Source organism: Bos grunniens, chromosome 11 (genome assembly GCF_055505025.1).
Source record: "Bos grunniens cultivar Pamir isolate PY7600 chromosome 11, Bosgru_T2T1.0, whole genome shotgun sequence".
Taxonomy (NCBI): domain Eukaryota; kingdom Metazoa; phylum Chordata; class Mammalia; order Artiodactyla; family Bovidae; genus Bos; species Bos grunniens.
The window spans coordinates 6,289,468-6,316,524 of record NC_141175.1 but is presented as its reverse complement, the minus strand read 5'-3'; the positions used below and the strand labels follow the sequence as shown (position 1 = coordinate 6,316,524).

The 27,057-nt window shown below is 56.7% G+C and overlaps 1 protein-coding gene and 1 long non-coding RNA gene across 5 annotated transcripts; one reads left to right on the top strand and one right to left on the bottom strand.

Moving 5' to 3' along the window:
• Nucleotides 1–523: 523 nt before the first annotated feature.
• Nucleotides 524–16,272, bottom strand: FAM78A (family with sequence similarity 78 member A). 3 transcript variants are annotated; one of them, XM_086324497.1, is made up of 3 exons: nt 15,758–16,272; nt 14,071–15,136; nt 524–3,599 (listed from the first exon to the last, which is right to left on the bottom strand). In XM_086324497.1, exons 2-3 carry the CDS (start codon nt 14,391–14,393, stop codon nt 3,071–3,073), a joined length of 852 nt encoding a protein of 283 aa, XP_086180623.1. In that variant the 5' UTR covers nt 14,394–15,136; nt 15,758–16,272; the 3' UTR covers nt 524–3,070. The 3 variants fall into 3 exon arrangements, with proteins under 3 accessions (XP_086180623.1, XP_086180625.1, XP_086180624.1); XM_086324499.1 differs by lacking the exon at nt 15,758–16,272 and adding an exon at nt 15,480–15,731; XM_086324498.1 differs by lacking the exon at nt 15,758–16,272 and having other exon boundaries at nt 14,071–15,311.
• Nucleotides 16,273–18,463: 2,191 nt separating this feature from the next.
• LOC147362390 (uncharacterized) lies at nt 18,464–24,827 on the top strand. 2 transcript variants are annotated; one of them, XR_015136185.1, is made up of 3 exons: nt 20,248–20,420; nt 20,933–21,119; nt 24,612–24,827. It is a non-coding gene; the product is annotated as an uncharacterized LOC147362390 (long non-coding RNA). The 2 variants fall into 2 exon arrangements; XR_015136184.1 differs by lacking the exon at nt 24,612–24,827 and having other exon boundaries at nt 18,464–20,420; nt 20,933–21,166.
• Nucleotides 24,828–27,057: the final 2,230 nt, after the last annotated feature.

Genomic DNA, 27,057 nt, shown 5'->3' with positions numbered 1-27,057 from the left:
TTCCATAAGAAAGTTCTGATAGAAGATGGTATTTAGGATCAGTGCTCTGGCCCCACACAGCCCCTTTCAGCAGCTGCAGGTGTGGGCAGGATGCAGGGCCCTGTCCTCGGTTGACCTTGACTTAGCAGCTGTGTCTCCATGTGAAGATGGGTTTGCAAATCTGTGTGTAAGGACCCAGTCCACACACCAACCCTCCTGTCACACACTTTCTACTGTTTGCCAGAAAACCAAGCTGCCCCCAAGTCCTAGCTCCATCTCCAATCTCCTGCTCCAACCCGGGGGCGCTGTGGGTGAGGAACCAAGGTCCCCAGGCTGTGGACCACAGAGGATGCGTCCGCAAAGTGACTCGCCTTCTCCTGGGTTCTCATCCCAGGCCCTTAGCACCAGAATCCCCAGGCTCCAGCCATGTACCCACCCCCAAACACATTCACCCGCGAGGCTGGAAATACAGAGCCATCAACACCATCCCGCCCCCTTGCCAATGAACCCACTGCTTCAGAAACATCCAGATCCTAGCCAGGCCTACTTTAAAATTCCATTTTATTTCTCTTTGTATTTGTTGCTGTTGTTTTAAAAATGTTCACGGTACATTTTTTTTTTTCAAGAGTCTTGTGCCTCCTGGTAAGTGCACTGGTTTGCTTTCACAGTACTCTCCACGACGGCGGACGGTCCTTATTGCTGAAGGAGTGTGTCCACGCCGGGGAGTGGGGACACCGGAGGGATAGGGTTGGGGAGCCCAGGTGAGAAGCCTGGGTCTGTGCTCCTGATCCGAGAGGCTGAGGGACCAGACCCAGGCTAAGTCGAGCATCCTTAGCTGGACCTCCAGCCTCCCCAGGGTCTTCCCAGCCCTCTCTTTAGAAAGGCCGGGAGGGGCAGAGAAAAAGGGGTGAGGGGTAGAGGATGGGGGTGGGGAGTGAGCCAGGCAGCAAGCTGACTGGGAGCCCAGGCATGCAGTAGGCATGGAGGTAGGGGGGAGGCAGCCGGAGCAGTGATGGCCTCCAAGAGGGCCCTGCTCCCTCTCAGGGGGAGTGGGCTTGGGAGACTCTACCCCCCGAACAGCTCAGGACCACTCCTCCCCCAGTCAGAACTCCTCAGCGATGGCCCAGCCCAGAAGCAGCGCTGTGGTTCCTGACCCCTCGCCCAGAGCCCTCTCTCCTTTTTAGTGCAAGAAAGACCTGAGTGCAGAGAAGGGCCTAGCCGCCTAGAGGCCAGGTCCCGTCCACGGCAGCCGGACTTGGCCACCCCGGCGCCTCCACAGCTTGTCCCCAGGGTAGGGGGCCTCGTATCCTCCTCGCTGGAGGCTGTGGCCTCTCTGGGTGGCAGGCCTCCCTCCAAACACACCAAGGGAAGCTGGCTGTCTCCCTCCACCACCCCCCAACCCCGGGGCCTGACAGGGGTCCCCGAGCACCAGGTGGCCCGCCAGCCACACCAAGTTCTCCCCCCGTCCAGTGGTTCCAGGAGAGCTGCTCACCTCCCATTGGGAGCAGGCTCGGGAGATGGCTGGACAGTAAAGCACCCCTTGAATAAACGCAGTATCCCACGGATAAAGGAGCAGAACGAGGACTCAGTGACCCACGCCCTCCCACGGTCACTGGGGCTCCTCCAAGTGGCTCATCTGCAGCAGAAATGCCTTATTTCACTCATCTGACAGTTTTCTGTGCTTGATTACCATCCGTTAGAATGAGGGACCCAGGTGACGTCGCTGTGGGTCTGGCAAGCTTGGAGGAAGAGGGTTTCAGCTGGGTGTCCCTCAGCTCCTGCAAGCAGCAGACATTGTTAAAAAAAAAAAAAAAACAAAACAGCTTGGCGTCACTCAGGACCAGGTCCTGGGGCCCCCAGAGGGCCCTCGTTCCCTTCTGTGAGGACAGGCAGCGGAGGCGGGGTGGGGGTGGGGGTCTGCCTTCTGCCTTCCCAGACCCAGGAATGCCCATCTGTGGGGGCCCCCACCTCCAGCACTGCAGTGCCCAGAGCCTGTCTGCAGCCCTCCCCCAGAGTACCTGGGAGGGGCGTCCCCTGAGAAGATGCTGCAGGGAGGTGCAGGCCCTCTTACCTCTGAACTACAGCTGGGTAGGGTGGCTGGCCCCCTCCAGGCATCGGGGACCAGTGTGGATGAAAGAGAAAAGCTGAGATGTGCCAACGGACCCATCCAAGGACCAAGATGCTGGAAATTCTTACCTGCAACTCACAGGACCCGCCCTCTCTCCTCCTAGCCCCACCCAAGGCAAGTTCTGGCTCCAGAAAAGACAGGTGGGACACCTCCGGCTCAGAGCTCAGAGCCCTCTCTGCAGGCAGTGGTTAGGGGATGGGGTTCTACCTGGGGCAGAGAGAAGGAACTTCCGGGGCAGAATTGGTCTGTGGTTTCGGCTCAGCTAAAACGAAAGAATGAGCAGCTGGTTTTAGATCTACCTGGGCACCCCCGACCACGTGGGCAATACCCAGGAGGAGGGGCTTGGGGGCATCTCTCTCTTTCCCCATCCCCTCCTCCCTCGCCTCTGGCAGAAGATACAAAGTCCAATAGAAAAGAGATCCTGCTTTCTTTGTTCCGGGTTTTTTTTTTTTTTTCCTTTAAAATCAGCTTAAGGCAAAAGTTTGGCAAAGCAAGTCTACATAAGGCCGCATGACGGAGGACGGGGCGGGGGCAGGGGGGTGGGTCTTTCCCCTGGAGGGGCCCGCCGCACCCACCAGGCTCATCACCAGCTCCTCCTCAGACCCTGAACCTCGTAAAGAGGCATTTAAAAAAAAGAAGAACAGAAAAAGCAGTTGTTTCAGGGTGTCTGTTGCAAATGAATGAACTTGCGAGGAGAGGAAAGGAGACCCAGGGCGACACTGACGGTACACGTCGAGGGGTCGGTCCTGCCTGGGCCTCCCCCTCCCCCAGGAAAGCAGGTGCCAGAAGGGCGGGGGCGGGGCGGGGTGGGGAGGGGCCATCCCAGGGGCATTCGCACAGTGAGATCCGCCCCGCCAGAGAAGGTAGAAAGGTTGTATTTCGCTGAATGACCACAGAGTCCGTGTGGGGGGTCGCTTGAGCGGTGTCCTCATCCGGGTGTCACCACGCGGGCGCCCTCGGCCGCTACCGGTGCTTGGGCGGGATCACCACCAGGGGCGGCCCAAACTTGGGGCGCCACATGAGGACCTGAGCGTCGTTGGCGTTGGGCTTGACCAGGGCGCTGGGTGGGATGGGCTCGTTCTTGCTCAGGATTTTGGGCTGGTCCTGGGCAATGGGCTCCCGGAGCCGGGCGCGCTGGCCCAGGGGCCGGGTGGGGTTCACCTCGATGCTCAGCTGCATGCGCCAGTGCAGGGTCTGCAGGATGATCATGTCATTGGTCGAGGTGTTGGTGGCCACCAGCCACGTGATGAAGCTCTGGTCCCGGTAGATGTTGGTCAGTTTGGCCACGTTGCTCTCACTGACGGGCACGGCCCACGTGACGCTGGGGTAGAAGTTATCGTTCATGCTGATGATGAACTTGGAGTTTCTCTTGGTGGGGCCCACGATGGTGCAGGTCTCTGTGGTGTTGCCGTACCACGGGTAGTTCACCCCGTCCGAGTCGCTGATGGCCTCGATCTTGCCTTCCTGGAGGTCCGGGAGCTCCCAGCTGGACCTGAGGATGGGAAGGCAGTTTACATCACCAGCCAGCCACAGGCTGGTCTGCATCCCTTTGTCCTGGGGGCTCACCTCTTGGGGTGGGCCGACAGGAAACAGACACCCCAGCATCAGGTCAAGGAATTGGGGCTCCCCTAGACCTGGCACCCCCCCCCAAAAGCCACATCCTGTTCTCTTGCATCATCTCAGATTGGTCTCCCCCCTCCCCACCCCGGAAACCACTCTAGACAGGGGCTGGACTTTGGGAAGCCCTGGCTGCCCCTGGCCTCAAGGGGATGTGTCCCAGGGAGGGGCCTGGGGGCAGCGCACAGTAATGGGGAGCCCTGACATACGCTGTGCCCCCCACCCCAGGTCCTGGTGGCTGGTGGATCAGCCACATGCAGCCCTGTGGTTTCAGTGAGGGCAGAGGCCACTGATCGTGAGAGGCTGGGGGTCGAGGGGCCTCTCCTGAACACACAGCACATCAGGGCACCCTGCCTGGGAGTGCAGAGGGCAGGGAGTTTCTTTCTCTTGCTTTAGGGGCTGACAGGAAGATTCAGGGCCCAGTGGCTGTGAGGTCGGCACTTCTAAGAGTGATTCCAGTCCCTCCATTGACCAGCACGTGACCTAGGTCAAATGCCTGCGCTCCCTGAGCTTTGGTGTTAGCACCTGGACCAAAGGCACAGGAACCAGTGCCCAGAGCCCTCGCTCAGACTCTGTCCCCTCCCCTCCAAGTCTCCTCCACCACGTGTGGGTCTGGGCTCCCTGGCCCCCTGCCCAGCATGGCCAGCATCATAGGTAGTACCCCCTTCTTTCTGCTCATGTCAGCCTAGAAGAAGAAGCACAGTATGGCCTGAATTGCTCCCACCCAGTCAGCCCATCTTCGGAGCAGCAGAACCAAGAAAACCTGAACAGCCCATGTCAAAACACCACACTCAGTCCCTGCCTCCGGGCCAGCTATACAATCAATGCCTCCTGGCCTTGCTGCAGCTGCCGGGGAACCTGCACTTGCAGCTTCAGGCCCAGCTGAGTACCAGCAGTACTTGGTCAGCCCATCTTGCTTTCAGGGGTCTCAGTCTTCCTGGGGTGGAAGAAGGCGGCTGGGCTGTCTGTGGAGTTCAGACTCAAGAAACCTACTGGACTTGCTCAAAGTCTCAGCCACCCTCTCACTGGTGTGACACCTGAGCAAAGTCCCTATATCCCCTGGGCCCCAGACTCATCACCTTGTCCCACCTGGGGTCACGGAAGGATTCAGGCAGGAACATGCCAGCCCAGGGCAGGGCACAGGACAAAGGCCAGTGACTGGTGTCTGCTGGCACTCCTGTCGCCATGGCTATTGCTATAATAATAGCTCTCAGACAGAAGAGGACACTGGCCTGTCCCAAGTCACTCTGAGGACACGTGTGGCTGGATAGCAGCATTCGGGGAACCCACCCGTTAGAGACTCACCAACAATCACCTCCACCCCACTAGGCAGATAAAGTAAGGAAAGCTGCGGGTGGGGGTCTTTTTCCTCAGTGATTCCGCTGGGCAGTGAGACCTGGGCGCCTGCCACACCAGACGCTCTGCCCCCAGAATTCTGCACCTGTGTACACTAGCAGTTCTCTCCAGAATATATATTACAAAATGTATTTTTATTCACAGCAGCACTGTTCACAGTAGCCCAAATGTGGAAGCAACCCAAGTGTCCATCACTGGACGATGGATAAAGTGGTCTGTCCATTACAATGGAATATTATTCACCCTTAAAAAGCAAATTCCGACACACGCTACAACATGGATGAACCTTGACGTCATGCGAAGTGAAATAAGTCAGACACAAGAGGACAAACACTGTGTGATTCCACATATATGAGGCCCCTCGAGGACTCAGATTCAGAGACAGAAAGCAGGATGTGGTTGCCGGGGGCTAGGGGAGGGGCACGGACAGCCAGGGTCCCACGGGTGCAATCTCAGTTGGGGAAGATGAAAAATTTCTGGAAATAGATGCACAACAGAGTGGATGTTTTTAATACCCCTGAACTTAAAAATGGTTAAGATGATAAATTTTATATATATCTTTGTTGTTTTGTTTAATCACTCAGTCGTGTATGATTCTTTGTGATCCCATGGACTGCAGCCCGCCAATCTCCTCTGTCCTTGGGAATTTCCAGGCAAGAATACTGGAGTGGGTTGCCATTTCCTCCTGCAGGGGATCTTCCCACAGGGATCAAAGCTGCGTCTCCTGCATTGGCAGGCAGATTCTTTACCACTGACCCACCAGGGAAGCCCACGTATAACTTAATCATAATTAAAAATGCATTCCTGAGATGTAGCATTTAATGTTGCTGCTGCTGCTAAGTCGCTTCAGTTGTATCCGACTCTGTGTGACCCCATAGACGGCAGCCCACCAGGCTCCCCTGTCCCTGGGATTCTCCAGGCAAGAACACTGGAGTGGGTTGCCATTTCCTTCTCCAACGCAAGAAGGTGAAAAGTGAAAGTGAAGTCACTCAGTCCTGTCTGACTCTTAGCGATCCCATGGACTGCAGCCTACCAAGCTTCTCAGTCCGTGGGATTTTCCAGGCAAGAGTACTGGAGTGGGTTGCCATTGCCTTCTCCGATCATTTAATGTTAGCAATTAGTAAATGTGGTCACTACTGGAGGGATAATTAGGAATGTGATTTTTGCTAATTTTTCTGTTTATTTCATTAAAAAGGTCACAAATTAGCGTAACACCTGTCTCATAGGCCATCTCCAGCCCGGGGCCCTGAGCTCGTCAGACTCCAAGGAAGGAGGTCACAGTTGTGAACCTGGAGATTCAGCTGTCCCAGGGGGATGGCCGCCACGGACCAGAGAAGAGGGTCAGGGTCCCTGTCCTGAATTTCTCAGAAGCCCGTGTCCCACCTGCATCCAGCCTCCTGGAAGGCACCTACTCTACCTTCTCATGGTGTTTCACTCTTAAAAATTGTTTTTTGGGTTTTTTTAAGGCAGAAAGCCATCTCGCCAAAGGCCCCCTTTCACTTCCTAAGAGCTGGCTTGTTTGGGGGAGTGGGGCTTGGTACCCGCATGGCCCCCCTCTCTCTGTGTCTCAGCCTCTGACCCCAAAGCTTCAGGTTCCCTTTCCCCTACCAGCCCCCCCAGATGCCCACGCGCTGGCTCAGTCACAGACGGGTGACGTCCCCATGAGCGAGCAGACAGCCCTGTCTCACGTGGCGTATTACTCAGAACCAGGGCCAAGGGCGTCTGTTTTCACATCATCACAGGCCAGCTGAGCTAGCTGTGGTCTCGGTCCAGTCTCCGAGTCGAGGCGGTACGAGGCGGCGTGGGTAAGGGCACAGTAGCTGAGGGATGTGGGCCAGCCCGGGGCCAGCACCACCCTGGCTACCAGCTCTGGTCAAGTCACAGCTGTCAGCTCCACATGGGTCCACCGTGGTAATCACACCCACCTTCCAGGTTTCTGTGATGATTAAACCTGTCGACACATACCACCTGGTACGCGATAAACAGCAAAACGTGGAAACCCCCGGAGAACATCCGAGGGAGGCGTGCCTCTCACACTAACGGATTGGCCAGCCCCGATGCGACCTGAGGCCTTCTGACCTCATTTATGTTTCCACATTATCTGGGCTCTGAAAGGAGTAGTTTCATACAGTTCCTGCCTTGAAGACTTCCTGTTTGTTCTGCAGGGACCTCGGGCTTCGAGGCAGACCCTTGGTTTTCCGCTCCCAGCACACCCTGAGCCTTCTGGTTTGCAAGGTGAGGACAGTACAGCTACAGATGTCACCGAAAGGTCTGGGCAAGGCTCTCAGGTCCACACGGATGCCCAGCCAGCACCAGATCTAGGTGGAGGAGGGGGATTTGTGAACACAAGCAACCGCCCATCTCTGCCCAGCGCCTCCTGTCCAGACCCCAGGGCAGGTCCTATCAGGCCTCCCACAGGGGAGCAGGGGACATGGTCTCCCCCATGTCCTCTCCCCCTTTGCTCGCCGGCCTACACAGGTCTTCAGGGCGACAGTGGCCACAGGATGTGTGGCACCAGCACAAAGTGAAAGTTGTTCAAAAGTTAAGAACTGCCACGTGGTAACCGTGGAGCCAGGCACCAGGCCGGGGGCCCTTCAGAGCACAGGACCCCGCTGTGCCCACGCCCAGGAAACTGGCCCGCTTCCTGTCACTCTCCCGCCCTCATCCTGGAGGTGTGGGAAAGCAGAGGACGGCAGGCAAGTCCAAGCTTCAAGCCGGGCTGCAGATGCTTTCTGGGGCCTGCTGGCAGCACATCTGAGCCAGACTCCTGAGTTCCCCTCAAACCCCACTCCTTCTGCAGCGCCATCCAAAAGCCACTCAACAAACGTCTGCAGGAACCCCCACGGGCGCTGGCCACCCCGCCGTGGCGACCCGGTCATTGGCGATGTTGGGGGCCCTGCACCCTCTGGACGCCCGAATCCATCCCTGATTGCCCCCTCCTCACCTCCAGACTGCCCCCCGTACCCCCCCGCCTCGTCCCTGGCCACAACCCTTCACCTCTCCCAGGTCTCCTCCTGCCCTCTGCCAAGCTCTCCTCCCTGAAACACAAGTGATCTTTAAAAACACAAAATGGATGGCACACTTCCTTCCTCCAACCCCTTTAAATCTGCCGTGACCCCTCTTCCCCATGGCCCTGAAAGTCAGATGCAGGCGAAGCTGAGGGCCCCCAGGTGCATGCCTGCACGCGTGCGCACACAGTCTGCAGCGTGCAGACGCTCCAAGCAGTACGACTGACGGGGAGTGAGTCTGAAGGGGTTACAAAAGGCCTTCCCTGCAGGCCAGAGAAGGGGTTGAGGCTGTGCCAAAGGGCACCCACAGAGGCTGGGGAGGGTCACCCTATGGCCCCAGGCCCAGCCACCAGCCCGAAGTTGGCTGTGCTCAAAGGCCTGTGGGTAGAGAGGGAAGGAAACCAGAGGTGCCCAGAGACCAGAGGTGTGACCCTCCTGTGGGCACTGTTTCCTCCCACCTCACCACTCCCTCTGCCCAGGCCGCGGTCCCAGGGCCTGCCACGTGGGGAAAGGGCCCAACAGCACCTGTTTCAGTTTTCAGTTTTAAAAGCTGTGTTTTGTTTTGTTTTTAAAAAGCAAGCCATAGAGAAGTACCCAAAGTGAGAAACGTGAATCCTGCCTTCTGGGCCGCCCCCTTCCTCGGCAAGGTTACTCACCACACCCCACTCTGGTGAACATCCTTGTGAAGCTTTCTCCCTGCACATACCCAGTATATGTTCGGTTTTTAGTGACAGAATCTTGATGCGAGCCCCTCTTCGTCCTATGTAGCAGCCTCGCCATACTCTGCCCTGGAGACAGGACACTGGGGGTGTTCGTGGCTCTTTGCCACGATGGCCGGGGCTGGAGTTTCTGCCCGCACACACGTCCTTTCTGCCCCGCTCCTTCCATTCATGTATTCATTGACTCATTTGTTCAGTAGACATTTTTATGTGCTTACTACCTGCCAGGCACCAGGCCAGGGGCTCAGTTTCTGTTAAGAGACGCCAGAACTACTGGGTTGGCCAAAAAGTTCATTCAGGCATGTCCGCGACACAAAGAACCCCAACAACAGTACCAGAGTTGCAGGCCCCGTGTGCTTATAATTCTGAAAGCTCACCTTCCAGAAGCTGCCCACATTGTACCCCCACACCGGGCATTACCGATCCTTTCCATTTTTAACCCAGATTCTACCAGCGGAGAAAAAAAGCATCTCCCCATTTCATTTGCCACTCCCCTGATCATGGCGGTGGCCGGTGCCTCCCCGCACAGCCCGGGAGACGCCAGCTTCTGTTTTCTGCCCTCAGAAGGCGAGGGTGGGCATGATCGCCAGGCGGGGGCCGGCCCAGGGGCAGTTCTTTTGGGGTCGGGCAGTACCCCCGCCCCCAACTTCCTCCCACCCCAAAGCCTGGAAACGAGGACTTCCCTCTCCGGCCTCCACCAGGGCCCCGCAGATGGGGGAGGCCGCCTTCCGGGTGCAGAGAGGAAGTACCGTCCCCAATTGTTCTGCCCGGCCCCCCGGGCAGGCCCAGGCCGCAGGAAGAGGCCACGTGGTCACCAGGCCATGCCTCCTGACCCGGCCCCAGACCTGCTGGAGCAGAGCAAGCCTCCTAGGGCAAATGGCCTCGGGTCTGAGCAGCCCCAGCCTCAGCATCAGTGAGGACCTCTTGGACTCCTTGGGAGACCAGAGAGAGACCGGGGAGCCAGGCAGAGGCCCCTCCACCCCCGCCAGGCCCTTTCCCACTGGCCTCGTCATCCTGCTCAAGTCATCGCAGGTCTGGCTGCAAAAACCCTGAGAGGTCTCATCGCCAGAGATTCCCATGCTCTAGGCGGGTATGGGAAGCCGAACCCAAAAGAAGAAGAGCAACGACTCTAACACAGCAATCTGTGCTGATTCCTTGCCGGGCGCTGTGTAATTGATGATGAATGAATGCTAGTTACGGTAGGGATAGCAACTATGCAACCAGTGCTTTGTATACGCAGACACTGTGCTGAGTCCTCATCAGGCACTATCTCATTTAGTCCCTCAACAACCCCATTTCACAGATGGGAACAGTGAGGCTCATAAAGGTTGGGAACTTGGCCTGAGCTTGCCGTACCTGTGGATGGTGGAGCTGGGGGGCCACGCCCTGCTGAACAAGGGCACGGGCAGGTGGCATTGTCAATCCAGAGAGACCCCCATGTCTTGAGCTGTTCTCCTCCCCTCACCCCAAGCCTGCCCTTTGGCAAAACCTGGAGCCAGAGCCGGCCTTGACTTTGACTTTGGTCGTGAGCCAGATTCCCTGGGGGCTCCAGCGGGAGGGCAAATTAGGGATAATGTGAAGCGTCCCACACACAAGGGAGAAATTGGGACTTGTCACTTGGAAGATTGTGCCAGCTGACAGGTGGCGGCTAAGGATTGCGGAGGACGGGGCTGTGGAGGCAGGCGTCTCCAACAGTATTTTTTTTTTGGGGGGGGTAGCTTTTAAAGCAATGTGGGCTGAACCCCAAACGATATAGAATCCTCTCAAGCTGGCACAAGAAACTCACCATTTTCTAGCTCTCCTCTTTAAGCTGGGGCATTACTGGGGTTTGGCGTGTGGCATTGTTTCACTGCAAACATTTCCAACCCACAATGTCATTCAAAAGGGTTCTCCTCCTGGATTAGAGATTAATTTCAAGCAGGGATAATGTTTGGGGGTATTACGGGTTTTGGTTAAGTATTTGGAATTAATATTTTTAATACAAGAACAGAAACCCTAACCTAACCTTTGCACCTGGCCATCCACTCCCCAGGCCTTTAAAGCCCAGGGGGGCTTCATTTTAAGGCTTCAAATTGCCTGGGTCTAGCCCAGCAGTTCTCAACCAGGGGTGACTTTTCACCCCTTCTGGGGACATCGGGCAGTGTCTGGAGACATTTTTGGCTGTTAGGATTGGGGGAGAGAGGCTCCTGGCATTGAGTGGGTAGAGACCAGGGACACTGCTCAATATCCTGCAACGCGCAGGACAGCCCCAGTCCCAGCAAAGTTAAGGGGCAGCTCCGGGCAGCCTGAGGCCACTGGTCACCCCACCTCTCACCACCCCTGACTTTCCTTCACATCACGGGGCTTAAAAAAGTGAAGAAGCCTCGTTATCACAGGAGGTTTGGGATAGGGAAGAGTCTTTCCATCCCATCAAAATGCTTCCATCTGGGACTTCCCTGGCAGTCCAGTGGTTAAGACTCTGAGCTTCCAATACAAGGCACGTGGGTTCAGTCCCTGGTTGGGGAACGAAGATCCCATATGCTGCGTAGCAAAAACAAAATGCTTCCGTTGGTATTCAAGCAGGCACAGCTGTCCAGGCTTTTCCTGGAGGCCAGAGCCTCCCCACCGGCCAGAGGAACCATGCTACTTGCTAATTCAGTTTCTTAATACAGTTTTGTTGATTAATAATCAAGCAGTTTCCAACTGTGCATTTCAGCCACAGGGCAGTCACCTACAGCTGTCCTCTCCTCGAATCCTCCCAGCAGCCTACAGGCACTTCTAACTCCCCATCCACAGATGGCAAAGCCTAACCTCCAAGAGGCAACTTGCTGAGGCCCCAGAGCCAGCACTGGGGTCATCCTGACCCCAGAGACTGAACTCATTAATGGCCAGTCCCTCCTGCCCCTCCAGGGAGCCTCCAACTCTGCTCTTTTTCTGGGGCTGGTCCCATCTCCACCGGGACCTCAGTGGACCCTGGATAAGGAGGTCCGTAGGACACAGGGGTCCCTACGCTGAGATGTGTTCCGAGAAGGGGAGAGAACAAAAGGAAACACATACAGAATGAGGAAAACGGCTTTCAACCACTTGAAAACTCAAATCACGCGACTCACACTGTTAACTGTTAAATTCTTAAGTCAGGGAATAGGCTCTGTGTGAAAGAGGAAGACCTGGGCTGGGGAGAAAATTCAGCACGAGGAGTAATTTACATCTATCTGAATTCAGCCACAATTCTTTTTACAGGTCCCGTCACCCACTCCCTGTCTGACAGGAGGATCATCACAGTAACGACAGCGTTACAGACAATAGTCACCTGCAGTAAGTATCTACTGTGGGCTTGGCGCAGGGCCGAGAGCTTGACCAATGTCACCTCCCGTAACTCAATAAGCCCATGCTGCAAGGCCTATGACTGGCCCCGATTTGCAGACGAGGAAACCGAGGGTCAGAGTGGCTAAGGTCACACCCTGGAAAGTGACAGAGCCTGGACTGGAGCCCAGGTCCGCTTGACTGCAGTCTAGGTGTGCGCTCGGTTCCTCTAACCAGGAACCAAGGACTGGCACAGACAGAGAAAGGTCAGCTCAGGTCTCCTGACGCAGGCCTGCCTCCAGCCATAGTGCCCGAACGGACCTGGAGCCACCAGAGGTAGCCCAAGGCCTTGAAGACTCACGGGTGGGGAAACCGAGGCTCCGGGCCAGGCCTGCTCCCTCCCCACCACACAGCAAAACTCAGTCCCTTCAACCCTCCGCAACTTTCCTCTTCCTGGTGCTCACAGGAGGACGGAACTTTCCAAGTTCAGAAGGACCCTCTGACTTCCCTATTCCTTCTCGGGAAGAAAACAAGCTTAGCCTAAAAGCCTAGAAAAACCCTTGTGTCTTGCCAGTTGTCCCAGATGCCCTGCAAAGCCTGAGAATATTTTGGGCTTAAGACTTCTTAGGGAAGGTCCACACCAAGTAACTAAGAAGCGTATTTCCCTTCTTGGGATGGAAAGTCAGTACCATCTCCCGCCACCGCCGCCAACCCCGCCTGGTTTAATAACCACTTGGAGAGTCAGACCAGAGCATAGATGTCAGGTAGACAGAGGGGAGCCGATGAGTGTCCAGATATGGCCCACGTGCCTCTCGGGGTGGCCGTGGTTACACCTAGTTTTCAGTTTTTCCATGATCTTCCTGTTGCCCTTGTAACATCAGAGTCACAGGTGGAGAAGCCACAAGATTTGGTGTCCCCTCCCCATCCTCTCTAATTTCAGGTGGCTCCGGGGGTTCTTAAATCAGTTTCAAGTCTGAGGGCAAGTCTGCTACAGGACGGGGGAGGTGTGTTGCAGGGGTGGATCCCGAGAGAGAGGCTGTGGGCGAGCATCCATGGCCACTCCCAGGGGTCTAGTTGGGGGGCTGCCTGGTGCCTTCAGAAGCCTCCTCGTGCTCAGAAACAGCTATTGTCATCGCCCTGTCTTAGGCACCCCTTCAAGTTAAGTCACTTCCCTCTCTGTCTACCACTGCTCTTTGCACACTCAGGGTGACCATCTCTAAGATCAGGGCACCTGCCAGGATCCTAAGAGGCCTCACCAAGCGCTACATTACCCTGAGGACATTCTAGAGACCGGGCTGGAGAGAAGAGGCCAGTGGGCTCCTTTCAGCTGTTAGGGGCCCCCTGGAGCCCTCTGCACACTGATGATGGAGGTCCACAGAAAGTGGCCTGCTGCCCCAGAGAGAGAGAACACTGCACTGCAACGCAAACCAAGTTTCTAAAACCCTCTCCAACAAAACTCTATCCTGAACAGAGCAGAGCATCCCCCCAGGTCTTGATGTGCCTCCGAAAATGCAGGGGGACAAGATCAGGCTCAACACAGAGCCCTGCACGCTAACTCTGGAGGCTGTGGAAGCCCATCTCTCCTTCCCTGAGTGCCCACTATGACCACGTGGGCTGGCGGAGGCCTGAGCCAGGCCAAGCCCCTGCCCCTCCAGTGACCCGGGACAGCACGCCTGCTTTGCCAAAGAGGCACCCGATGGAGTGTCCCTCTGCTTCCTGGGCATCTTGCGGGGAGGGAGATGGGAACCCTGGGTGGACCAGGGACAGTGGAAGGGAAGGTCCTAGAGCTGTGACCCGGATCTGAATCAACAGGCAAGCCCTCTAGGTCGCCTGGCCGAGGAGGACTCAGAGAGCACTTCCACGCCTGCCTCATGCTTCCCTCTGGCCCTGGAGAGACCCCTCTGTAGCCACCCCCCACCTCCCCCCCTTCTCCCCCCCTCAGCGGCCCCCTCCCCGAAGCTTGCTTTTGAGCAGTACTCACATGCCCTGCTCCCCATACTGGTTGTAGAACTCCATGTGGCTGCATGCCTGGATCCAGCCGACTATCCAGGTCTCCTTCTTGGGGATGGGCGGCATGACCACCTGGGCCGAGGCACGGAAGTGGGGTGTCCGGTAGCGGAGCACCACGCTGGAGGACTCATCGATGCTGGTGGGGATGGGGTCGATAGAGGCCTTCACATCGATCACCGTGATGCCTTCCCGGAAGACTCTGGCTTTGCCTCCGATGCTCTGAATGCAGCCCATGGCACACAGGACCACTCTGATCTCCAGGGAAGACCAGCAGTCCCAGGGGAAGCTGGGCATTGACAGGATGGAGGCCGCCGGACCCAGTGCAGACAGTGGTACAGCTCTTTAATCTCAAATCCCAAGACCGATATCCATAGGATAGAAGATTCACTGAGTCCAGGGGGTTCGCATATCACTACCGCGGGGCCACTTTATAAATAAGGATTTTGCTGCATTTCAAGGGCCCTGGGTTCTCTCTTCTGCGAGCAGTGAACAAAAATCACCGATATTCTTTGGGTTAAAAAAAGGAAAGTTTGGAGGTTAATGGATAAGCATGTTGTTCAGACATCCAGCCCTTCCCGTGCCTCACACGCGGGGAACGCAGCTCCGAGACGCTCCCTGAAGTCTTCGGGCGAAGAAGGCAAACGCCGGCAGACACATAAATAAGGAAGGCTGCGTCCCCTGCGCGGTGCCGCCACCCTGGCTGCCAGAGACCGACTTCCTGCCCTTCTGCCTTCCGCACGCGCTCGGGCACACGCACCCGGCCGCTCGCCCGGCCCGGTCGAATCAATGGGAGAGCAGTTTCTGTTCAGTCGTCCAAGGTCCGGGGGCCCTCGGGGGCTTCCAGGAGGGCGAGCGCCCGGCGCGGGCCGCCCGCGGGGTCCCCGTCGGCGCCCACTCGCGGGCGCGGGCCGACGCCCCCACGCGGGCGCGCCGCGTCCCCTCGCCGCTGTCGCTGTCGCCGCCCGCCGCCGCCGCCGTGCGGGGGGCCCCGGGGCTGCGCTCGGGCCGCTGCCTGGTTCGCCGCGGCCGCCGAGGACCTGGAGGGGGAGGTGGAAGGGACAGGGCGTCAAGGCCGGCCTCAAAGTTGAACCGAACTTTGCTGCGGGGGACGCGCTGGGCGGCGACGCGTGTGCGCGGGGCGCGCGGGCTGCGGAGCTGACCGCGCACCTCTGGGCGGTCTCCCCGGAGGCGGCGGCCACCCCCCCAACACCCGCCCGCCCCGTCAGTGGCGGCCGCACGACCGCGCGCACCAGCGAATAATCGCCGCCCGTGACATCTCCGCTGACACCTCGCGGCCCGGAGGCGGGGTCGGGGAGGGGGAGGCCACCGCCTGGCACTGCAGTGGGCCTCGTGGACTTTGGGTCCTGGCACTGCCCCCACCTCCTCGCTGCCGGCGCCCCTTCCTGGTCAGACTCCCTCCGGGCCCTCCCCACCACGGGGGGCGCAGGGCCACCCTACAGGCGGGTCAGGTCGGACGCACGCCCCTTCACGAGCCGGGGCTCCCCAGGCTCCTGAAGGGCGCAGTGCCCCTGCCCCGCCGCTTTTATGCCCCTCTAGCCAGCCCCGAGTGGCCCCCCATCCCCGCGCGTCCGGCGCGCTAGCCGCCGGCGGGGAACTTTGGCGCGCACGCCCCCACCCGGGCGGCGCCTCCGACTCACCTGCCCCTCGGGCCGCTCCGCGTGCCCGGGCTGCCGCCCTCCGGACGCCCCCGACCTCACAACGGGTACGTCCTGGGGGCGCCCCCACCCCCTTTCTCGGGGAAGTGTCCTTTAGCTCTACAGGGGTTTGGGGGCCGGCGTGGACGACCCCCCCGGCCCCCGAGTCCTCCTAGCTCGGGGCTGCCCGGCGGGTGGGGGTCGGGGGTCGGGGGTGGCCGGGGGCGGAGGGGTGAGGCTCGGGATTCTCTCGCCCCCACCCCGCTCGCCTGCTTTATTTTATGATCATCGTGAGCGTGCTGTCGCCGCTCAGCCCCGCCGCCGCGCCGCAGCCGCCTGGCGCGCCCCGCGCTGCCTCGCTCTGCTGCAGCATCGGAAAGGCAACCAGGTCAAACTTTGCAGAAACTCAGCCCCTGCGCCGGCCTGGCCCCTAGTCCGCCCGCAGCCGCCGGCCGGGAGCGCAGCGCACGCAGGGACCGCCGCCCGCTCGCCGGCCCCGCGGGGGTGCAGGTCCGCAGGGGGCGGCGGGCGGGCGGGCGAGCGGGCGCCGCCTCCTCCTCGCCGCCCGCCCCGCTCTCCACCCTCGCTCCCCGCACACAGCCCTCCTCCCCACTGGTGATCCTCTCCCCCCACCCCTTGCCCCCCTCTCGCTCCCTCGCTGTCTCTGCAGCTGCTGGGGGAGCCGAGCCTCTCCTTGCAGAAACGACATTTCCTTTTTGGCTAGCTCCGGGAATTCTGGGTAGTGTAGTTCGGCTTCTGTCTCCGGTCCAGGTGGGCTGCTCCTCGTGCCCTTTGAACTCAGTGGGCTTTCCCCGGATCTGGGCAGGCGGAGGGGTGGGAGGTGGGCGTTGCCCTGGCCTGGCTGGTTGAGACAGCACAGGACTCTGGGGGAGGGCTCCAGGGCTGGGAGGTTGGGAGTGAGGGGAGAAGGGATAAAGGTCCCTGTGTTGTTCTCTGTGCTGGGCCTCTAGGCACCCCGACAGGTGGTCAGGGCCTGTTGGGCCCCAACTGTGATCAACACTGGACAAGCCTAGTCATTTCATTTACCATCAGCCAGCGCCCCCATGGGAGGCTTATCGTGTGTATTTCACAGAGCCTAGGGAATCCAAAGCTGGGAGATTTCCAAGACTTGCCCACCAGTCCCACCCAGGTGGGTGTCCCAGCTGAGACCGGGAGGTCTACGTGCAGAAGAGGTCCTAGAGGGGTTTGACCCTGGACAGGGGGGATCACTGTTAACCTCTCTAAGCATCTTCGAACCAGGACCCACCTACCCCCAACCCCCACCTTGGAACTGCCACCAGGAAAAGGGGGAATGGCCAGGTGGTTTGTGACATCAGAAAATCTGGTAGCCACACTAGAGCCATGCCCTTCTGCCATGATTTTGCCCACCACAAGGCACAGGGCAGGTGGTTCCAGCCAGAGCATCCTGACAACAGTGAGGGCAGGATTTGGAGGAGCAGAGGGTTCCCACCACTCTGAGGTCCTCTTTGAGGGGTGATCAGCCAGCCAAATGATCCATCTCATACCAGCAACCAGCTTGGGCCACAGGCAGGAAATGGCCAGTCGAGGTGGCCACTGCATCGCGCCCAGCCGCACCTCTGCCATTGTCCCGATGACTGCCATGGGCCCTGAGCCTAATGAGGGGGCATCCCTTTCCAGATCAGCTAGGAAGTGGTTTATTCCTGGTCCTGCTGACTGAGACCAAGGTGTGGTGGCCCTTGGGATCTGCCTACTGCCAGAAGGGAGGAACCCCACAGGGCTCTGAGGGACCCCGTGTAAATTTCCACTTCTGGGAAGAAGCTTTCCCAGCCTCAACCCACAGTGTCCTCTCCCTGCTGTGAACTCGTGGCCTCCTCAGAACATCCTGCCCTTCTGGATGCACTTCAGCCTTCACCCACTTCAGCTGGTGGGTGAATTATTTATTATGCTGTTCACTTTATATAGAGATATTAACTTTGGGGGTGTCCCTCTCATCTGCCCACACTATCAGCTCTAGTGCTTGGAATACGGGAGTGGATACCCAGTCCCTTTCTCCAGGGGATCTTCCCAACCCAGGGAAGGAACCTGGGTCTCCTGCATTGCAGGCAGATTCTTTACCAGCTGAGCCACAGGGGAAGCCTGCTCTTCTTGCTCATCCTACGTGAAAGAACAGAAGTCAGAACCCGAAAGTGTCTACTAAGCAGCCAGGCCCCCGGAGATGATTTCCAAGAGTCGAGTGTCCTCGATGCCTCTTAGAAGTGGCGTTACACCCTGTAGTTCTGGGCTCGGTTGGCCTGCGTTCATGATGATGACGATAAGGTGTCCACCACGTGTCCATATGCGTGCGTGCTAAGTCACTTCAGTCATGTCCAACACTTTGCGACCCTCTGGACTGTAGCCCGCCAGGCTCCTCTGTCCATGGGATTCTTCTGGCAAGAATACTGGAGTGGGTTGCCGTTTGCTTCTCCAGGGGTTCGTCCCAATCCAGGGATTAAACTCACATCTCTTATGTCTCCTGCATTGGCAGGCGGGTTCTTTACCACTAGCATCACCTGAGAAGCCCACCACACCACTGAGCAGATATTATCTCTTCCGACCCCCTTGGCCCCAGGAGGTGGGCTGGACAGAGAGACCCATGGGTCAGGTGACCATGGTTTTCCAGAGTCTGCATGCCCCTAGATCTGGCCAAGTTCAAAGCCCACTTATCTCCTCCTCCCCCCTTGCCTGGGGGCCAGCCCCCTCTGAGCCCAGGGGGAAGTGACGCTAGAAAACCCTGTGTCTGGTAAGTCCCACCAGAAGACTGCTTGGGTGCCCATGGGGTGAGCAAAAAATAGAAAACCCCTGACCCTCAATCCCAGAGATGCCTCCTCTTCCACGTCACCTCCTAGGCTGTATTTTGTCTCGGGCTAGTTTGAGGGCCAGTTCTGCAGAGGGAGAGCACAGGTGGTGTCTGGGGGCCTTTTTCCCAGGCTCTGAGCTAAGGACGGGCACCCCTGGGCCCGCCTTGAGCGATGGAGGGTCTGAAAGGGCCAGCCCACACCTGCCTCCCCTACCCCGGCTCCCCACGGGCCCTCTGAGGTCCGGTGGCTTCCCTAGCTCTCGGGCCCTCCAGCCCTCCTGCCTCTCCACACAGCCCTGCTTCCTGCTCAGCGTTTTCTGGAGTCTGTGGGTGTTGGGCACAGACCCACGGCTGTCTCAGCATATGTGAGGGCCCATGAGGCCTCCACACGAGACTGAAAAGCTGGCGTCAGCAGAAAAGAGGGAGGGGTCATCTGCTTGTGATGTGCCCAGCACCACGGGGACGCCCACATGCCCCCCTCAGACCTCAGTCTCCCCAGACTCCTCTGTGTTGATGTCACCGGTGAAGGGGAAAGAGCAGAGGTCAGGAGGCACAACCCCAACTCCTCCTCGGGGATGGTGAACTCCCCAACGTGGCAACTTAGGAGCTCTTAGTGCCGTTGGTGGGAGGACAAGGTCCCTCAGTTTGCAGCACGCTGGCCCAGAGAGGTTGTGAAAACCCAAAATCACACAGCAAACCAGAGGGAGAAACAGCCTGACCCCACCTAGCTGGGTTTATATATATAAACACACACACACACACACATTCATTGGCTGTGCCAGGTCACAGCTGCGGCACTCAGGATCCTTAGTTGCGGCATGTGGGAGCCAGTTCCCTGACCAGGGATCAAACCCAGGCCCCCTGCATGCGGAGCTCAGAGTCCTAGCCTCTGAACCACCAGGGAACACCCTGAGATGGGTTTTAACACAGTGTCAATGAGTCCAAAGCCCTCCCAGGTCTGCAGGAAAGCTGAATGCAGGGTCTCTTCATTGAACATTACTGGAGCCAGGGCCTCTGCATGCATCAGCTTCATGGCTCTCCATGACAACCCTGTGAGCCAGTCCCATCACCAGCCCATTCCACATATGAGGATACTGAGGCCTGATGAAGAAGGAGGAGTGGATAGAACCCCTCAATGGCTCTGAGACCTGGAGGCTGGGGGATTCGATGTAGCAGGCATTCTCACCAGCATTCCCTGCAGTTGTTGGTGTTCAGCTGCTAAGTCATCCGACTCTTTGTGATCCCATGGCCTGCAGCATGTCAGTCTCCCCTGTCCTCCACTACCTCCCAGAGTTTGCTCAAACTCATGTCCATTGAGTCAGTGATGCCATCCAACCATCTTATCCTCTGTCGTCCCCTTCTCCTCCTGCCTTCACTCTTCAGACCAGCATCAGGGTCTTTTCCAATGAGTCAGCTCTTCATATCAGGTGGCCAAAGTATTGGAGCTTCAGCTTCAGCATCAGTCCTTCCAATGAATATTCAGGGTTGATTTCCTTTAGGATTGACTGGTTTGATCTCATTGCAGTCCAAGGGACTCTCAAGAGTCTTCTTCAGCACCACAGTTTGAAAGCATCAGTTCTTCAGCGCTCAGCCTTCTTGATGGTCCAACTCTCACATCCATGCATGACTACTGGAAAAACCATAGTTTTGACTATACTGACCTTTGTTGGCAAAGTGATGTGTCTACTTTTGAATACACTGTCTAGGTTTGTCATAGATTTCCTTCCAAGGAGCAAGCGTCTTTTAATTTCATGGCTGCAGGCACCATCCACAAGGCCACAGCTGGTCCTCCAAGGGCTCTCAGCCTCAAGGGTGCAGTCATCATGAGAACAGAAAGGCATTTCACAGGTGGGAAAGCCCTTGTTTTGCAGATGGAAATGTTAAGTGCTGGAATTCTGTTGCCCTGGGAGACAGGGTTCTATCCTTAACTGTTCGGGACCAGACAGGAAGCCAATGGTGAGGCTTGAAATGTCCACCTGGGAGACAGGCAGGCAGGGTTGGTGGGCCAGGCAGGTGGCTGGAGGGGGACATGTCAAGAGGTGAGGAGGCTACAGGGCCCACCTGGCATGACTGAGACACCTCACCTCTGCAGGGAGTGGGCTCAGACTGGCCAAGCCGGCACAGCTAGGATCTCAGAGCAGGCTCTGAGCTAGCCTCCCCTACAGAGGGAGACACGGGCCCGGCAAGGTCACACAGGGAGGGCTCTAGGACTAGAAGCCAGGCCTCCTGGCCCCCAGGTCCGTGATAGCCTCACTCTCTCTGCAGGGGCAAATGTGCGTCATGGGGCCTTGCATAAAGCCAGGTGTCTAGGGTGGCCGCAAATATTTCCAGCCAAAGGCTCAGGCACACATTTCTTCTAGGTCTGATCAGCTGGCCTCCCCACCATCTCAGGCCCGTGTATTCCCTCCCCCATATTGACTGGACACCTGGGCTGGGCGCTCAGAAGGCACCAGGGAACACAGCCAGGGCCCAGACAGACAACAGACCTGCTCCCCTCAGCACTCACATCCCCGTGGGCCCCAGAGATGCCAAGAATGATGAATGGAGGTATTAATTAACATGAATAATAAATAGGTACAAATTCATACTTGAAACAGTTATGAGTAAGTATTGATTGCTATAAATTACGACGTATATGAGTAAGTTGCTTTGATGAGCGTGTCCAGTAGCGAGCTTGGGGAGGGGAGGGTGAAGGATGCATGTTCCAGGGGTGTGAGGGGTGTGATGGTGTGTCAGGCAGAGTGTGTGGGTGACTGTGTGTGTAAATGGGTGTGTGTGACAGTGTGAGTTGGTATATGTGACAGTTGTGTATAACTGTGGGGTGCGTTTTTGTGTCTGGGAGGGGTATGTACGTCGTGTGTCCATGTGGGTGTGTGTATGAGGTGTGTAGTCATGTGAGTGACCACAAGTGGTGTGGGTGCAGATGAGATTGTGTGTATATTGTGTATGGAGGTGTGTGCCTTGTGTGACGATGTATGTCACACAAGTGTGTGAGTGTGTGAGTGCAGAGGGCAGTTTGCTGGTTGTGCGAGTGTATGTCTGTGTGAGTGTGCACGATGGCGCACGTTCATGCGTGGGGGTGGATGTGAGCCCCTGTGTCTGTGGGTGAGAGTGTGTGTCTGTGCGGATGTGTGTGTGACGGTGAGTGTAGGGGGGAGCACGTTTGGGGTGTGAGTGGGTGGGCCGTAGGGGCGTGTGTGAGTGTGCATGTCTGTGCACGTGTGCGTGCAGGATGTTATTTTGGGGCTGGAGAGGATCCTTAATGAGCCTGTGGGATGAGCAGGGAGGGCGGGGGAGGGCTTGCTTCTTCCAGCCTGGAGCGCAAGGGCCAGTCCGTGTCCCCGGCTTCGCCATCGGAGCCGCAGTTCGGTGCAACAAACGCCTTCTCAGGTCTCTCGAACGTACCCCGTCCCGGCAGGAGGGAGCAGCGGCGCCCGGGTCCTGGCAGCGGCCTGGGCAGCGAGCACTGGTGCCTGCCACCGGTCACCTGGCACTGTCCCCCGGCGCCCCCACCCCGCCCGGGCATCCTCGCGGCGGCGGGGTTGGGCATCACCGTCCCGCGCGCCGCAGGTGCGGGAGGACGCGGACGCCGCGCCTCCGAGGCTTGCTCGGCCCGGCTCCCCGCGCGCGCCCCGCCGCCGCGAGCAACGGGGACGGAGGCGTGGTCAGCAGGCTGGGTGCGGCCTCGGATCGGGTGCGGCACTGGGAGTTCTCCAAGGTGCTAAAATAAACCCAGCGAAGGATCAGGTTTCCCGACCGAAATAACCCAGGAGCGGCCTTGGAAATGCGAACTGAGAAAGCGATCCGGGGCGGGAGCTGGCGGGGTTGGGGGAGGCGGTGATGAAAGATGCTTTTCGCAAGTCTGCCTCTCCCTCCTCTCCCCGCCAGCTCTGCCTCTCCCCAGAGTGGAGCTTCTCACCCCTCCCCTCCTCTTTTTGGGGCCATCACCCCCAAATAGCCCGCCTCCGCTTGGCCATCTATCTTTAACAGCAAGATTTGTAGATCAGAGCCCAGCCAGCCAGTCATTCCATATACGTTTATTGAGCTACTAGGTGCCAGATGGGCTTCCCAGGTGGCTCAGTGGTAAAGAATCTGCCTGCCAATTCAGGAGACGTGGGTTCGATCCCTGGGTCGGGAAGATCCTTGGAGAGGGAAATGGCAACCCACTGCAGTATTCTTGCCTGGAAAATGCCATGGACAGAGGAGCCTGGCGAGCTACAATCCATGGGGTCACAAAGAGCTGGACACGACTGAGCGACTAAGCAATAACACCACCTAGATTCCAGGCTCCCTGGACAACTTGTGCCCCCAAAGGAACAAACAGACAACAGGCCCTGCCTCACGGGCTCTCACTCTGCTAAACCCATGCAGAGCAAGTAAGTGTATGACGTGTTAGAAAGGAAACTGACCAAGGAGAGAATTAAAGGGCAGGAGAAGGTAAGGGGTATTGGGGTGATGTTTGAACTCCGAGGTATCCTGCTGGCTCACGCAATGATTCAGAGAGAACCCGTTCACCTCTGAGCTCTGGTGTTCTCGTTTGTGCCTCAGGGACTAAAAGCCTATGAAGCTGCGGCAACAGTTGAGACGCGGGTTTAGCTCTGAGTCTGCCAAGGAGCAATGTTAAGTACAAGTTAATGATAAATAGTAGTAGTATTTATCATATTTATCATATCATAACTGAGTATTATCAGCTCAGTAGTAGCAGCTGATCTATCTTAAACATTTAAAGACAATGAATAACAAGGGTCTATGATGTATAAACAGCTCTAGGCCCCAGGATGTTGCCAGAAAATCTCTCCTGCCTTCAAGTGACAGGCAGTGTAGCCAAGCGGTTGGGGCAAGGACTTTAGGCTGAGTCCTGAGACACTTCATTGCACACCACACACTCCTCTCTCAGTAACGGACAGTGCTAGAAGAGAGAAGTTATATGGACCAAGGGCCAGGTGAGGCGATGGTTCAGAGAGGCCAGGTGGTCTGCAGGCATGCGACCACCTTTGTCCTGCCCGTTGGTCTTGCATGGGGAGGGGGGCCTGACACATAGCAGACCCCAAAAAGTGTTCCAGGGGCTTCTCTGGTGGTCCAGTGGTTAAGACACCATGCTTCCAGTGCAGGGGGCACAGGTTCAATCCCTAGTCAGGGAACTAAGATCCCTCCTGCCACAAAGTCAGAAAAAAAAAAAATTAAATGTTCGAAGAGGGAGAGAGCGAATGAGTGAGTGACAAATGAGGCCAAGTGGGTAGGGAACAGAAAAACTGTGGGAAACGGAAAAACTCATGGCTGGGAAGACAGCCTTCTGGCTCAGAGTTATAGGGATCGGCCAGCCCACATCTTAACTCTGGTCTTGCTTGATCAGCTCTGTGGCCTTATAGGTGATGTCACCACTCTAGCCTTTTCTTCCTCGGCTCTAGAAGAGTGTGGTTAGACTTGCCATGTTGGCTAGAAGTGTCTCTGACCCTGTCCTGGTTTTCTGGGTCTGGGCGCTGCAGTAGGTGGCTTAGGTTGACTCATCAGATCTCACGGGGTTGCATCCAAACACCGTTTTATCTGGTACTCGCTGCTATAGCCACTTATTTACATTCTGCCTCAGTGCACAGGGGTGTGTGTGTAAGGATGGCTATGCCACCTAATACTTAATAGTTTTGAACAGTCACAAAATAGAAACAATCTACATGTCTAAAAACAGAGAATTGCTTCTACAAAGTTTGGCCCAGCCACATGAAAAAATACCAAGCAGTGGTTGAAGACTGATGGGTTGTCATGGAGACATTGCCAGGTCCATATTGTTATATGGAAAGGGAGAGGTTAAAAGGATATATAAATACAGTCATACTTTAAATGCATATTTGTTTATCTCTGTATTTGCTATACATAGATACAGTTTAATAGATATTCTTTCTGATTGTTAAAGTAATACTTGGTTGTCATAAAACATTTCAATAATTGGAAATGAGAAGTGCGAATTCCTTTGTAACCTGACCGTTCTCATGCTAACAGGCGTGGCACCCAGGCAATAGAATTTCTTTTTTTTTTTTTTTGCAGCAACATGCAGCGTGTAGGATCTTAGTGCCCTGACCAGGGATGGAACCTGTACCCCCTGCAGTGGAAGCACAGAGTCTAAACCACAGGACCACCAAGGAAGTCCAGGGTTACACCTATGTTATATCATCTGTATTCATTGAATTTATTGCTGTAAGACTGTAACATTTGATGATAAGAAAAAATAAGGCTATTGGTAAAAATATACTGTTTTGGAAACTGGCTAGTTATTTCACAGGTGTATATACTATCTCCCCAACTATACAGAACTATAAGCAGGAAGAGATCAATGAAAGCATCAATTCAGTGGATAAATGAATTCTAAGATGCTCAGAAGTGGGACAGTGTAGCCTGTGGTAGGAGCTCATAAAGGATTGGTGCCTGCTTCTCAGTTGCCTGAGAAGGTGAACTGGGTCACCCCAGCTTACAGATGGAGGGGCAGGTCTCAGTCTGAGTGAGCCGCCTGAGGGAGAAAGAGAAGCCAGGAGCACTGGCAGGATGTGCCTGTGGTCAGTAAAGTAGAGGAAGCTGAGCTAGGGTTTGAACCCAAGGTTGACCCAATCCAAAGCCCACTTTTCACCACTCCTGGGCCAAAGTCCAGTTGGACTCCATGGCCCTCCCCGACATGGAGCCCATTGTAGCCCTGGGAACCTGCCGGCAGCTCTTGCCAGGCCAAGATGCTGACACAGGCCTCTGGATATTAATAGCCCCTCTCTGGGCTGGGCTCCTCCTCCCCTCCTGAGGTCAGCCTGGATCATGGGCCCCACCCAGGAAGAGTGGGGGGAATGCCCTGCTGGAAAGCTGAGTGGGCACATCCCAGTCCCTGTGGTCTGCAACATCTGAGTCTGGAGGCCCCAGGGACTTCTTGGGATTTGGGCCTCACCTCTTCTGGATTTCACCCCACTGAGCCTCAGCTTCCTCATCTGTAAAGTGGGCACGATATCATGACTTTGCTGGAAGGCTGGTTACATGGTATCAGTAAGCTAGAACACAGAGAGACCACAGTATACTGCTCACTCTCCATGCGTTCTGCACCCAACTTCATGTGCATCTGTCTGAGTTCAGGACAGGGCCGCACAGGTCATCATGGCCACACCCAAGAAGGTGGGATGTGACACAGTCTGGGACATCCTCCTCTGTGGCTGCATGGGCTGAGTGGAACATTCTGGAAGAGAAGTGCCAGGAATCCACAAGGAACCCCAGACTAAGGATTCCTGGTGTCTGGCTTCTCACCAGCGAGGTATGGAGGAGGGGCAAGACTTCGGGGGGCAGGTGGGTGCTTCTGAAAGAGTCACTCAGAGGGAGAGAGGTCTTTGCCTCATATGTTAAACAGACCAGTTCCTAATCCAGAAGCTTGAAGGCTCGCTACATAGCAGGGACCCTGCTCAGCATTTTGCGTCAGTGAGACATCATCTCTTTGACTTCACAATAGCCCTTGGAAGGTGGACACTAGTATTTCTGTGTTACAAGAGGAAAAACAAAAAAGACTAGGCCCAGAGACACCAAGTGACTTGCTAGGTCCTACAGCTAGTTGGTGGCAGAGCCGCAGGTCATCCCCCATCTGTCTGACTCTGGAGCCCCCAGGCTGGTTCCAGGCGACCAGAGAGCACGCACCCCACCCAGGCAGCTTCCTGTCTTTGGGAGTCTATGGACCTGCTCCCTGGGAGGCTGCAGGGTGGATCTGGGGCTTCCCAGGGACAGGAGGGGGCTCCATGCTTGGGAGGAAACCTGTCTTCATCCAAGGCCTTGGCTGCTATAATAAATCATGACACCAGGGCATTCACTTCTAACTCTGCTGGTTGCCCTAAACCAGCGGCTTCCGTTTGAGTCCAGGCCCGGTCAGACCTTAAAGGGCTGTCAGATTGGGTTTCTGCAGCAGGGGAAGCCCAACTCAAACCCCGAATCCTTGAACTCAAATCCCTCTTGGCCTGCTCCTCTCTGGGTTGGCAGCCTCTCTTGCCCCCTCGGTCCATGTACCACCACACGGGCTCCCAGACCTCACAGGAAGCAGAAGGCTCTCCCCTATCCGGGGCCTCTCACCTGCTCTTCCTTCTGGGGGAAAGCCCCCCACGACCCGCAGGCCAGGCCTGGAGCCCCGTTGTATGACCCGGAAACACATCCGCGTGATGCTTGCAATCATTCACACATGTCATTCATTTAATCCCTGCTGAACTATAACTTTTTCCGGGGGGACAGGGATGCACGTGGTGTGTTCCCTTCGCTACAGTGCCAGGCACCTCGTGTGGCACCAGGAGCTTGGGAACTATTTACAGGTTGCCCGAAGCTGCTACAGTGATCCCATCCTCCACAAAGCTCCAGGCAGCGGAGGCCACCTCCAAGGGGCAGATCCATTACCAACCAATTCATTACCCCTCCCTGAAATCAAGTCTTACAGATTGAACAGTCGTGCACTGAAGCCAAATTCAAGACTGAAAAATGTCAAAGCCCA

Bases quoted from the DNA above. Each gene is read 5' to 3' on its own strand.
- FAM78A (XM_086324497.1), bottom strand. From the start codon at position 14,393: ATGCCCAGCTTCCCCTGGGACTGCTGGTCTTCCCTGGAGATCAGAGTG. The intron at 3,600-14,070 runs GTGAGTACTGCT...TCCCATCCTCAG, and splicing joins CAGTATGGGGAGCAGGGCAT to GTCCAGCTGGGAGCTCCCGG.